The following is a 14,343-nucleotide window of genomic DNA, read 5'->3' on the forward strand; positions in this document are numbered from 1 at the left end:
GGTTTTCAGGCAATAAAAATCAGATGTACCTCATTTCAATAGCAGTCTGGTCCAATGTCTCCCCATCACAATTCCAGATGCTATTCACATGGTTACATCCACACGATGGATGGTCTGTGCATATCTGAGAAAAGTTTTTCTTGCCGATAATGCCTATATCTGTGCTTTCAGTGTCTTCATCTTCAAAGTGTTTTGGAGTAAACTGAAAATTCTTTACTCTATACACTTCAACAAATGGAAAGTCGAACTATTAAAAAAAATAATAAAGTGAGTTAATAAATATTGACTACAAAGGTGCTGACAATAAATGAATCAATTTAAATGAGGGATTATTTAACATCTGCGGGATAATGGGCCCCTCAAGTCACCCAAATATGCTACTGCTATTTATCAAGTGCTAAGGTAAATGGCATTTAGTAGCAATAAATCTAAAGCAACTAGACTTTTGAAAACATTCAAGTCAAATGAATACTCTGATAAGTGGTGAAATTTTATCAAGTGTTTCAAATGCTTGCTTTAGTCTTACCACTACTAAATACCATATGAAATGACCTACTGTGAATTAATGAAAATCTTCTAGAGGTTAGACACAAAGGGAATGTAATTAAAGTCGCAAAGAGAAAAACAATTCACACCAATAAGAATAAAAATCCACATCCTGCAATGTAATGTTGTTCCTTAAACTGTTATTGCATTGCGAATTTTAATTGCGCATTGCGAATTCTAATTGCGCACTCTTAAGAAGTGCTTGGCGGTGTCGTATACCTTTTGGAGCAAACATAACGACTTTTTCAGTAGGAAGTTTTATTACATTTACTGCGCATTGGCACAAACTATAAAATTTGCAAATGGTCTTCTACTGTCGGAAGTGGTCGCTAAACAGTTTCCGGGTTAGCAAAAGCTATATTAAATTCGCGCAAAGCAAAATTTGTTCGCGCAAAGGCATAACTTTTCCCATTGCGAATAGTTTTTCTGTTACCTACTTTTATTACATTCCCCCGAAAAGGTTTTGGGGATTTTTGTGCTGCTGTACTAATAAATTGACAAATTCATCTACAGGCAGAGTAGCACAGGTAGCTTTCAGGGACCCAATGTACTGCTGCATGGCAAGATAAAAAAACAAGTTAGCAAACCAATTGTGTTTAAAACTAAGTGGACCCCAAGACACATATTTAAGCTCACCCTAGCATTATATTATTTTTCTCTTCTTTAGCTCTTTATTTTACGGACAAATCTTGCTACCAGGCACTGGTCTAAATCACACTAAAGGGTAAATGGGAAGTGGGACGATCTGAAATACAGTATAACTAATTAAATAATAACAATAAGATATACCTTCACAACATGATAATGATGTTTCAAATTTAATTGTGACATTAGGTAACTGGAATAAAATTAAATGTAGATTGGGAAGTCATCTTTTATTATTTATTTATTTTAAGATCCATCACGGATTCTATACTTTTTCCATGCATGCAATAGTGCTTTCTGCTACATAGTGTGTGAACTTTTCTGTTGTACTGGCTGTGATCTGTACTCAGCTATGATTGGTAGGAGCTCAAAGTTCACAGCCTGTGAGCCAGCTCTTTTGCACAGCAGAGCATAAAACAAGGTCTGCACAAAAAAGTATCTATTATGAGATTAAAGGCATTTTATAACCACAAAAAAAAGTAAGCTTTTATGTTAGAAATTCTATACTACCATTGTTTTAAGATGTGACATATGGAGGGTTAAAAAAAAAAAAAAAATACCTGGTCTTTATTGCTTGTGTGCCTGATAAGGTGCCTTAAAAAATCAAGTCTTGAGCACTTTCTAACTAAAATGAGATCTGCACTTCCATCGGCCAGGTGAGCTGCTGGTGACAGACCTTTGGGGGTTCGTGGACATGCACAACTCATACTGACAGCATTGATTGCCATGAATCTTCCTTTGATTGTTGTCCAGTCATCATCTTGTTCTTAAAATAAATACAAATTCAAATATGCATGCTGCTAAAAAAAAAAACTAATTACAGCAAAAACAATCACAGGCTGAAATAAAAGAAGAGTGAAAGCAGAGGCCACATAAGCTTTATAAGCATACAACTTAACTTATATTCATGACACTTGTGTATTATAAGGTCATAAACATAATTTATATATTCATAGTAATCTAGTTAAGACACCGAAAACTGGTTCAAATTTCAGTCTTCGTTAATCCTACCCAAAGCAGAATTCTGCACTGAAATCCATTTCTCAAAAGAGCAAACAGATTTTTTTATATTCAATTTTTAAATCTGACATGGGGCTAGACATTTTGTCAATTTCCCAGCTGCCCCAAGTCATGTGACTTGTGCTCTGATAAACTTCAATTACTCTTTACTGCTGTACTGAAAGTTGGATTGATATCACCCCCCTCCCTTTTCCCCCCCAGCAGCCAAACAAAAGAACAATGGGAAGGTAACCAGATAGCAGCTCCCTAACACAAGATAACAGATGCCTGGTAGATCTAAGAACAACACTCAATAGTAAAAACCCATGTCCCACTGAGACACATTCAGTTACATTGAGAAGGAAAAACAGCAGGCTGCCAGAAAGCATTTCTCTCCTGAAGTGCAGGCTCAAGTCACATGACATGAGGCAGCTGGGTAATTGACAAAATGTCTAGCCCCATGTCAGATTTCAAAATTGAATATAAAAAAATCTGTTTGCTCTTTTGAGAAATGGATTTCAGTGCGGAATTCTGCTGGAGCAGCGCTATTAACTGATTCATTTTGAAAAAAAAATTTTTTCCCATGACAGTATCCCTTTAAGTATGCTACAATATATTCAACATTTTTAACCCCAAAATATGATTGAAGGATGCTCAATTTATCTAAAAAAAGCCATTGTCTGTGTTTGCTTGATGGTCTGTGCTGCAGTCACAGATCTTGGCTGGCAGAAACTCAATCTTATTTGCAAGCTCTGTACTGCATGCTTAAAAGTTGTTGCACTGGACCATGAAGACATTAAATCTTCCATTAAGTCCTGGGAGTGGGAGCAGGATTCAACTTCACTAAATCTATGCAAGTTTAAAACACCACCACCAGACAATGAAATACTCAAACATTCAGCAAAATCTATTTCACGGGAGTCTGCATTCAGTCAAATCCAAAAATTAGGTAAAAACATGTAGCTGTGTGTGGATTTCTCTCAGTAGTAATAGTAGGACTGACACTTTACTCTTTGGTTTTTTTCTTTGACTAAAACAGAAGATTAAATTAATCCGAAGAGTGATCTTATCAACAAGCCCACTAAGTGCCTGTGACATGAAACATGCCTGTTCTTTGTCAATAGGTTAAATTCTCACCCATAAAAATATCAGAGATGTCTTTTTCACTCAGTGATCTGATGGTAATGAACAAAGCATTAGACAATAGATACAGGTATGGGACCTGTTATTCAGATTGCTTGGGACCTTATGTTTTCCAAATAACGGATTTTTCTGTAATTTGGATCTTGATACCTTAAGTCTACTAGAAAATCATGTAAACATTAAATAAACCCAATAGGCTGTTTTGCTTCCAATAAGGATTAATTGCATCTTAGTTTGGATCAAGTGTTTTATTATTACAGAGAAAAGTTTTAAAAATGACATAGTCAATTTTCCAGCTGCCCCAAGTCATGTGACTTGTGCTCTAATAAACTACAATCACTCTTTACTGCAAGTTGGAGTGATATCACCCCCTCCCTTCCCCCCTCAGCAGCCAAACAAAAAGAACAATGGGAAGGTAACCAGATAGCAGCTCCCTAACACAAGATAACAACTGCCTGGTAGATCTAAGAACAGCACTCAATAGCAAAAACCAATGTCCCACTGAGACACATTCAGTTACATTGAGAAGGAAAAACAGCAGCCTGCCAGAAAGCATTTCTCTCCTAAAGTGCAGGCACAAGTTACATGACTATTAACTGATGGGATTTGAAAAAAACATGTTTTCTGATGACAGGATCCCTTTAAGAACCAATAGTAACTTCACAGTGACTCATGGTAGGAGAAAAGCAGTGGGAAAATCACAGAAATGCAAGTCAGTCCCAGATTTACAACTGACTGCATTCTCAACAAAACAGAAAGGCATTACTTACTATCTGAAGTAAAGCAAGCAGATAATGTAACCTCCACTGAAAATGCACTGTCCATTTGCAAAAGGACAGTGTGATCTCCTGTTCACAGTACAAAAATAGGTTTCAAGAAATGTTTTTATGAAAAATCTTCTACATAATAAACCAGGTAAACATTTGAATCTCCACGTGCAGTTAGATGAGAATCTTCTCCCTGAATGCTTAAAAATGTATGACTTCACAAATCTGGTGACTTTCAGCACTACCAAGATGGTAGTATTAAATTGATCCATATGATTTACTGGGCAGCATGCACTATTTTCTCCTAACACTTCTCTCCTTACAAGTCAGTTATCACTTATATCTAAGATTAGATATTTAGTTGCAGGCAATACACAAAAAATAGCCCCATGCCCCCCATGGATCAGTACTATGTCGTGTTTAGATTTCTGCACACATTTCAGTGCCTCATAAATGTGTAGAATATTTACATTTTTATTTGTCACCTGACAAACACTATAGAAAAAGGCTACTTACTACCTCTGTGTTCTGATCCAAAAGCCTGTGTTTTTTGCTGCTCTTCTAGTTGCTTGCTACTTTGCCTGCAAATGTAGCACCTGTAATAATAAAAGATTAAAACTATTTTCTTTAATGGAAAGTTATTTTAGCAACTCTGAAATTAAAAGGATTTATATATATATATATATATATATATATATATATATATATATATATATATATATATATATATATATATATATATATATATATATGATTGTATATGAGATAAGATTTTATATTTTATGCTTCCTTTCATTCAACAGTAGTGTGTAAACTGCCATATTACTCTGCATAGGCAATAGAAAACTCAAAATGCTATTATGCAGATTTTGTGATTCTACAGCATTAAAAAATATACCTAATCCTCAAACATATATATATGGTAAATAAATTATTACATGCTTAACACAATCTATTTGCCTTGTTTATAAGAATTTATAGAGAATAAATCTTAATCTCACAGAATAGTTTGTCATTTGTGCAGCGCAATAGTCTCACTACAGAATAGAGAAAGCGAGAGAAAGTCAATAGAACAAAATGAATACCACTGCTAAAAGACTGTCCAAATGACATACCCAGATGTGCAAGGTGTTTGGTCTCTTGGTGATCCCAGAACCCACTTTGCTGGCTGGAATGAGACTGACCCCTCATAGCAATGGTGAGTCAGAAATGTCTTGCACCCTAAAAACAAAATGAACATGTAAATGTATTGCTTATTCATAAAGATATAATTTACAAGCACTGCTACCCTTCAGCACTGGGATTCAAGTTTGATTCCAACCTGTGCACTCCTGCATCTGTAAGGAGTTTGTATGTAGGAATGCAATAAAAGTCGCAAAGAGCAAAACTATACTATAAATAAAAACTCTAATTAAGTAAGTAATATTCTTCTTTAAACTGTTATTGCATGACAAATTTAAATTGCCTACTTTTAAGATGTGCTTGAAGATGTCGTAAGCTTCTGGAGCAAACATAACTTTTTCGTAAGAAGTTTTATTACATTCAATGTACCGTATATACTCGTGTATAAGCCGACCCGCGTATAAGCCGAGGTACCTAATTTTACCTAGAAAAACTGGGTAAACTTATTGACTCGCGTATAAGCCTAGGCTGAGAAATGATGGACTGGGAGACTTGACAGATTTAATGCCTGCACTGCTCTCTGGCTTTAACTAGAAAGTGGACCAGTAGCCAGCACAATAACCCAGGGACAACTTAACAGAGGCACTGACTGACCGTATGGGTGGGAAAGTGGTGAGAAGCCTGCAGACTGCAGTGCTAATGTGATAGTAGCAGCTCCTTCCTTGCTTCCGTTTCTCCCAAGCTGAAAACCATTTGAGTGCTGCTGGCCAATCAGATGCACACACACAGCTGCTGGTAGCGCGCTCGCCTTCTCCCTGTCACAGCCGAAGTAATTTGATCCTGCAGCAAAGACTGTGACAAGGGAGGAGGAGCGGCAGCAAGGGAAGCTCTGAAAAGAAAAGTCTGCTGCAGAGAAGAAAAGCTCAGAGGGAGCGGGAGACAAAATCACTGCACTGCACTATCTTTGATTCCCGGCAACGGAGCGTTTCAATAGGGGCCGCATTGATCTCCATCCCTGAATAGTGCATCTCCTCTACTGTGCGCCGGTACTTACGGTAGGAAGCGCTGGATTAGGAGCCCCATCAGGGGTGCAGGGGACACGGAGGAGCTCATGAAGCGCAGCCTGTTTTTCAGCCTTCTGCGTATGACTCGCGTATAAGCCGAGGTAGAGTTTTTCAGCAAATTTTGGGTGCTGAAAAACTCGGCTTATACACGAGTATATACGGTACACTGGCTCAAACTATAAGAGCAGGTCGCTAAGCAGTTTGTGGGTATTAAATTCGTTAAATTTGTTCGCACAAAGGCAAAACTTTTTGCATTGCAAATATTTTTTCCATTACCAACTTTTAGTACATTTTATCATAAGTGTTTTAAAGGATTACACTAGGGGAGCACACACTTCTTCCAATTTGTTTTATAGAACCTTCAAGTAAATGTAATCAGCATCCAAAATAAGGAGCATATTTTTTGTGGGGAGTATTTATTTTTCAATAACGAAAGTTTGAAAGCTTAAATTAACACTTAATCGAGAATTAAATTATAAAAAGAGCCTAAATAGAAATGCCATACTTATTTACTGAACTTACTGTACTGGACTAAGAGTTCAGCATCTCTTTACCAGTAATGATTTAAGCCTTCAAAGTTGTATACAGGGGGGGGGGTTACCATCTTGGATTCTGTTAAGAGTCATCAACACGCACATGTGCTCTGGGCATCTATTGACAAACTAAGTTTAGGGGTTGTTACAAGTCATCAAACAGATAATGAGGTTTGTCAGTCACAGAAGTGGAGGCTACAGGGCTGGTTATTGCATTCTGAGGCAAATAGTACTGGTTTCTGAGCTGCCAACTGTACTGTGACATTTACAGCACTGTCAACCCCCCTATTTTGTCGGGGGGGGGGGTTACCAGATTATGGGTTCCTCCACCCCTGGTCTCCCATCATTCCCCCAATTTATGCAGATTTTACAGATTTCAGATGATTTGTAACAAGAATCCAATGTGCACCTGCTCAACACAAAATATTTGGCTTCACGAAAGGTCTGCACATGCGCACAACTTCACTTCCGCCTACAGTACTTCTGAGCAAGAAAATATTTTCCCCTACAAACGAGTACTCCAGGCTGACAGCTCTGCATTTACAGTCTTTATATACAGTATAGTATTTTGTGAGTCAGTCCCTAAGCTCAGGTAACTGACAGCAGCACAGAGCATGTGCAGTAAACGAGCAGAACAGAAGATGAGTAACTACTGGGGCATGTTTGCGGCAACAGATCTTTGCTGCAAAAGGGTTACTTTACACTGTTACATAACAAAGAAGCAGAGCATAAATGTTGCACTTTATGTTCTTTATTTTCCACACAAAAAGCCCTTCGAAAGATGCCTTCTTTGGAATTTTATTTAACTTAAGTTTAAGCGGCAGGCATTCTGGTTCCATTCCTGGGAATGCATATTCCCTCATCTAATTAGTGCACTGTAGCATGAACAGATGGGAGCTCCAAAGTAAAGAAGCTGCCCAAGGCTTGTTATAGTGAGCATACAAATGTCTTGGTCTGTTTACTGACATTAAAGGCAAGGCCACAAGTAACTAGATGCCAACAACACTCTATAAACAGTATGTTTTGAGTGAACTTTTTCATATACTTTCATATACTGATTATAGAGATAGTAAAAGTGTTCGTCAAAGCGCAAAACGAAGATAAAGGAACTACCCTTTATTGGGTAGAAGTAGATCCCGTGCCTGTAATATCAACCCATCCAAACAATATAGCAGCCCCAACAACTGTGTTATAATGTAAATAAGCCAAATGTTCATTCATTTGCACTCAATAAGCTTATTCTTTCAAATGTATGGTGTATTTAGGAGGAAACAAAAAGACCCAACTTAAGTTATATTTTTCCTAAAAAATATCTATTACTATAAATGTATGAAAGGTTTTACATTTTAATATCAAAATGTATTGTGTCAAATTAACTAATGTTATGTATCCTTATTTCTTTTTCATGGTCAAACACACCTGTTATGCACTATTTGTATAATAAAAGGCACTTTTCAGCAAAATTATGGCATTCATTTACATAGAGAGATAGATGAAGTCTCTGAAAGAACAAATATTTGCTGAAATAATACAGAAATACATATAATTCAATAAACAAATATTTGTTTTCTATAGAATTACAGTTTACAAAGTAAAAATCATATTTTAAGATGTTTTATGGAAAAAAAAACTAGGACCACAGTAATGCAAGATATAATAGCGCTTAACTGCTGCAGTCTATAAGGCCTGTCTAGAGAGCCAATGTTGCTGGGATATAGCCCCCAGTTCACAGGACACATACAGTGTATATCAGACACAAAAATATATCCCAAAAACTATAATTAAGTTAAAAAGTTAATTTTTATTTAACATTAAATTAAAAGTACAGGCATAAAGACCAATTTGCGTCCCGCCTTACGCGTTTCATACCCACTGGTACTTATTCATAGGCAAAAAAACTTTAACTTTTTAACTTAATTATTAGTTTTTGGGATATATTTTTGTCTTATAGTAATGCAAGGTCAAGAATCGAACACAAGGGACCTTGAGACTGCAAGACAGCAGTGTTAACTACTGCAACACTGTTCTGCCCTACAGTTAGAATTAAGTAAAACATATAAATGGATCATTGTAAAGTTACAATTAAAAACAAAAAATAATGTAAAGGTTAAAAATAATGTAAAGGTTAGAAAACATAGAAAATGTTGTTTTTTTTTCTCTCCAAAACTTTACCTGAAACGTCATATCTAGCAGGACCTAACCAACGATTTTTTTCAGTGCCCTTTAATACATCTCCATAGAAACCATATCCCAATAACGAAACTGAATACTTCAGAAATGTCCTTTTGTTGTGTACAGAGCATACATCGAGAGGCTGGCAGTCACCTTTATGTCACAAATGAAAAAACAAAACAACAATGATTTGAGAATGTTATTTCTTTTCTTCTGCTCATCCCAACTTTTATTGTTTTCTCATATTTCACTTCATACTTCTTGCTGTCCACCTTCTCCTTTTTTGTCTTATGTGACTAACCTGTATTCGAGCCATGGATAGATAAAAGGCTGAGTAGAAAATACAGTTGACCATTGACAGCTTGTCTTGGCCCACTATGGGGGACTCAAAAAAACTCAAAAAATTCAATAATTACTCAGCAAGTCCAGTTGTTTTTTTTTTTATTACTTATATTAGAGCGAAGTAGCAAAGGGAACTACATCCTTGTATGAGGCAGATGCATCTTTGCAGTACTAGATGTTATAACTGATGCATTTAGCAGTCAAATTTTAGTCTGTAGCCTTCATGTAGCATCTTCATTAACACTCATTTATCTGTAAAAATCCCATTTGTCAGTATTGGGCCATGTAGTGATTCAGTAGTAAATGGGATGATTCTCCACACCATATGAGCAAAGACAAAATGCAAAAGTAGTTGTAAAACTAGTGTTTACAGACAGTCAATGGCATAATTTATTGTCGCCTAGCATACCCAGCGCACCATTCACTCATAAGAAAATGATGTGCTTAGCATGCCAGATGCTTCACTACAGTGATTTGTTACTTCCTAACAATATTTAAGAAATATAATAAATTAAACATTCTGTGCAGTTCATTAAATACTCAGTTACCCCCCACCCCCAGCAATCTACTCATTATAGGGAGGACACACACTTCATGCAAATCCTGCAAGAAGGAAGACAAATTACTGAGAGGGGAATACTGAAGAGTAACTTGATTACTCTGGGAAACTGACAATATGTCTAGCCCCACGTCAGATTTTAAAATTAAATATAAATAAAATCTGTTCTTTTGGAAAAGTGATTTCAGAGCAGAATTGTGCCGGAGCAGTACTATTAACTGATATGTTATGAAAACCACATCTTTTTCCATGACATAATCCCTTTAATTTTCAGGTGAATAATCTGAATTATCTTAATCATACCCACTTACCGAGAATGATGTGCAAAGCGGACGTCTCTGGGTCATTAATACCAACAGTAGCATAGCATATACAGTCTGTTGAACCTGGAAATAAAGGGTTTGTTTTAACAAACATACATTTAAAAAAAATCTCACATAAAATTGTATATTACTGATCACAGCAGAAAAAGAAAAATCAGCTTTTGGGCCCAAACTTAAAACATTTTGGTCCACATTCCTATCCAGTTCATGTGTATGTTCTGGAACATCACTTCGCTCAATTCAAGGTATATAGGTGATTTGAGTTTTTTGGTGATTCTCAGTCTTATCAATTCAGTATATTTTTGCTTGTTTAATTATCACAGCAAAGAAACACTGTGTGGCACTGACCTTAGGTGTAAAATAAAAATTAAAACTGAATTTGTATTATTACATGTTAAAAAGGGTGAGTAAGAGAGTAGCTTGCAATGCAACCCTTTACTATAACGATTTTCACTAAAATTAAATTATCAACATCTGGCATAAAAAAAAGGTGTATGCAAATAAACTATACTGTAAGATTTGCAACGTTAAAGGAACAGTAACACCAATAAATGAAAGTGTATTAAATTAATTAAAATATAATGCACTATTGGCATGAACTGGTAAAACTGGTTTGTTTGCTTCAGAAACTCTACTATAGTTTTTATAAACAAGCTGCTGTGTAGCAATGGGGTAGCCATTCATAGCTGAAAAAGGAGAAAAAGCACAGGATACACAGCTGATAACAGATAAGCCATTTAGTATACAATGCGATTCTACATAGCTTATGTTATCTACCATTTGTCTTATGCTTAAATGGCTGCCCCCATGGTTACACAGCAGCTTGTTAATATAAACTAAAATAGTCTTTCTGAAACACCCCAGTTTTACCAGTGCAGGGCAACACTACATTATTTATTCATTACTGCCCGTCACTCTCGTCAAACCTTATTGCCCTTATTGCTTTAATAATGAAAGTTATATTTTATAGTTTACACCTATTAATCCTCTATTTATCCAAGTAGCCTCCCAATCATGTATATATATTTAAGTAATGCTGATGTACTCCCCCTTTCCACATCTCTTGGCTGGTTCCCATATCCTGAATTTATGTTGTACCTGGACTTTATATAGATTGCTTGCAAAAACTAGCAACAATATGCATGCCCATATGTTTAAATATCATTTATGCATATAACATACAACAGATAATATGCACATTATTTTAAGCTTGTTAAAATTGCTCAGCAAATCATACAACCACACATTATTCTGCACAGAAAGCCTCATATATTCATTGTATTGATATGAACAACAGCCATACAGTGCCCACACACCAACCAGTCTATTGTGATATATGAATGGGGGATCAGCACTCTCTGTTTGTGAATATATGTTCTTTTATTTCAAACAGTAAAGCATCTTATCTGACGTTTCGGTCCCACATTGAGAAAGGTCCCCATTAATTTTTAGAGAGGGGACTTCCATGTTTTTCCTCTTCAATAAAGGACTGAAATTTACAGAATTATCTGCATGCAAACTGATTATTTTTTACAGAACAGTAAGTATCTAGCACATGGAAGGAATACTAAGATTTGGTGAAACAGTGGTCCCTATTCTTGCCTTGAAACAGATATCTTGGGTCAGATTCTGCAGGTCACTATCTACACAAGGTTCATGTGTCATCCCTGCCTTTGTGTGTTTCATCCAACAGTTCAAAACACACTGGTAGTATAATTGGATTCTGATGAAAATGACCCTAGTGTTTGCGTGTTCTTGTTATTAAAGTAGGGAAATGAGACTGTCATTTCCTCTGCTGCAGGGACTTGTGCGAGTGCTTACACTTACTCTGTGAGGTGAAATATAAAAAGTTGGATGTGTATAAAAACATGCAACAGTAATCTGAAGACTTGCAGCAATAAAAAACTATAAATACATAAATATATAATAATAAAGACAGTTTGCCACTATCTAATGTCAGAGCAGAAAAAGTCTGACCATATCTTTGATGGCACTGGAAATGTCACATACTCTCACTGGCACATTTCCAACTTTGAAATATTAGGGCAATAGATCCAAATGTCAGTGATCAACAATCATTAAGCTTAAGCATACAGTGAACACCAGGACCAGTTGTTAAACTCTAAACAATACAGTTTATGGCACTAAACAGCAGATTTTGAAGAATGAGCACTGTGATATGAGAGACTGCCAAGCCCTGAAATGAGTGCAAAGCTCAAACAGATGAAAACACAAAGCTTACTACTACTACTACTACTACAACTACAACAGAAATAGCTTTGACATGCTCCCCAAGACCAGAAATCTGCACAGGGCTTATAAGCAAAACTCAAAATGATTGAACACAGAAAATCTATGTACTGTGACTCTAACAAAGCAAAATGAAATACAAATGCAGTCCTATATACAAAAGCATCAGGAGAATACTACCTTCCTGAATGCATAATGCCAACAGTCATGTTTAGGAAGAAATATGGTGTAGAATGGCTTTTCATGATTTGGAAAACCACTAGACCATATTTTTTTCAAAAGCAAGTTCAGCTGATTTGACTTATTATTATTATATAGCTATACTATGTCCTGGATGAATGAGAACCTTCACAGAGAAGAAACACAGTACCTCAAGGTTAAAGGAGCTGTAACACCAAAAAATAAGTGTCTTTTATTGTAATTAATTTATAGTGTACTATTGCCCTGCACTGGTAAAATGGTGTGTTTGCTTCAGAAACACAACTATAGTTTATATAAACAAGCTGATGTGTAGCCATGGGGGCAGCCATTTAAAGTTGAAAAACGAGGAATGGCTTAGTTTTATATAGCAGATAACAGATAAACTCTGTATAATATAATGGGAACTTTTCTGTTATCTACTATGTAAACTGTGCATTTTCTGCTTTTTTTCAAACTGAATGGCTGCCCTCATGGCTACACAGCAGCTTTTTATATAGACTATAGTAGTCTTTCTGAAGCAAACATACTAGTTTTACCAGTGCAGGGCAACAGTACATCACCTTTTAATTACTTTAAAACACTCATTTATTGTGGTTACTGTTCCTTTAAAAATATATACATATTTTGTATTTTTGTAAAAATGCATTTGTAAAATCCATTCATGTAAGCTCCATACTAGGATCAAAAAATACAGAATGGGCAGGTTCTGTAGAGTCTTAAACAATTCAGTGTTTTCATGGCAGAAAACAAAACAGGCATGCTTATAAAGCCTATAACAAATAGGTAACAACACGGTTATACTAATTCTTGTAGTAAATAAGTGAACTTGCTATTGCCTTTCTTTTTAGTTTTATCACTGCACTGGTTTGAAAAACATTCAGTTTATTACAACCACCCCAGTTCTTTTACTTTTATACACAGGGCAGTTTCTTTCCTGAGGTCTTGACTTATTGCTACAAACTTCAAATATAATAAATACCTGTAAAATCAAGTTTTATTAGCAATATGTCAAAGACTTGATTTATCATATGTCTTGACTTGTATAGTTGTATTGAAGTACCTTTTTTATTTATTCATTTTGCCTAGGTGCTAAAAAGACTAATCTTTTCCTGAGAAGCATATGCCCTTGGAATTACATTCAAGTTTTTATGTGGCATTGATAGAAATAAGACTAGCTTTGCAAAACATTTTGATCCATTGCAGCTTTTACTACAAGCTTAGTAAGAATGGATTTTGAAGAGCTGTTCCTAGGCATTCTTCCAAATTGTTCTGGTGATCAAAAAATAAGAAAGGAATGACTAACTGATTCCCAGAATAGAAAACACATCTAATGCAGAAGGCAGAGAACACCAACTGTTTCAGCATTAACATGTTTATGTCTTTATAAAGATGGCTACATGTTGGTCAGAACTCCATTGCATCTAATTAATCAACCCATTTACTAAAATAATTTTCATTGAAGCTTTCTGCAACATTTTCGTATAACCTATATTATTTTGCTTGAAAAAAGCAATTAGAAGGTTATGTGAAACACAAACAGAAGTAAACCGGTATAGCAATGTTCTTAAAGGGATTCTGTCATGATTTATTGATGTAGTTTTTATTTCTAAATTACATGGTTTACACTGCAAATAACTCACTCTGCCAAGTGAAATTTCATTTCTGAACCAGCAAGTG

At 35.8% G+C, this 14,343-nt stretch overlaps 1 protein-coding gene across 1 annotated transcript in view; it reads right to left on the reverse strand.

Annotated features, from left to right (window-relative positions):
- Positions 1-213: 213 nt before the first annotated feature.
- The window catches only part of cerk.S (ceramide kinase S homeolog), a gene marked incomplete at its 3' end in the record, with an annotated part of 31,683 nt that continues 17,553 nt past the window's right edge, over positions 214-14,343 (reverse strand). Inside the window, 6 exon segments of the mRNA NM_001092568.1 lie at positions 214-247; positions 1,752-1,957; positions 4,617-4,696; positions 5,216-5,321; positions 8,992-9,144; positions 10,204-10,278. Coding sequence (NP_001086037.1) covers positions 214-247; positions 1,752-1,957; positions 4,617-4,696; positions 5,216-5,321; positions 8,992-9,144; positions 10,204-10,278 — 654 coding nt within the window.

This window comes from Xenopus laevis, chromosome 3S (genome assembly GCF_017654675.1).
Source record: "Xenopus laevis strain J_2021 chromosome 3S, Xenopus_laevis_v10.1, whole genome shotgun sequence".
NCBI classification, from domain to species: domain Eukaryota; kingdom Metazoa; phylum Chordata; class Amphibia; order Anura; family Pipidae; genus Xenopus; species Xenopus laevis.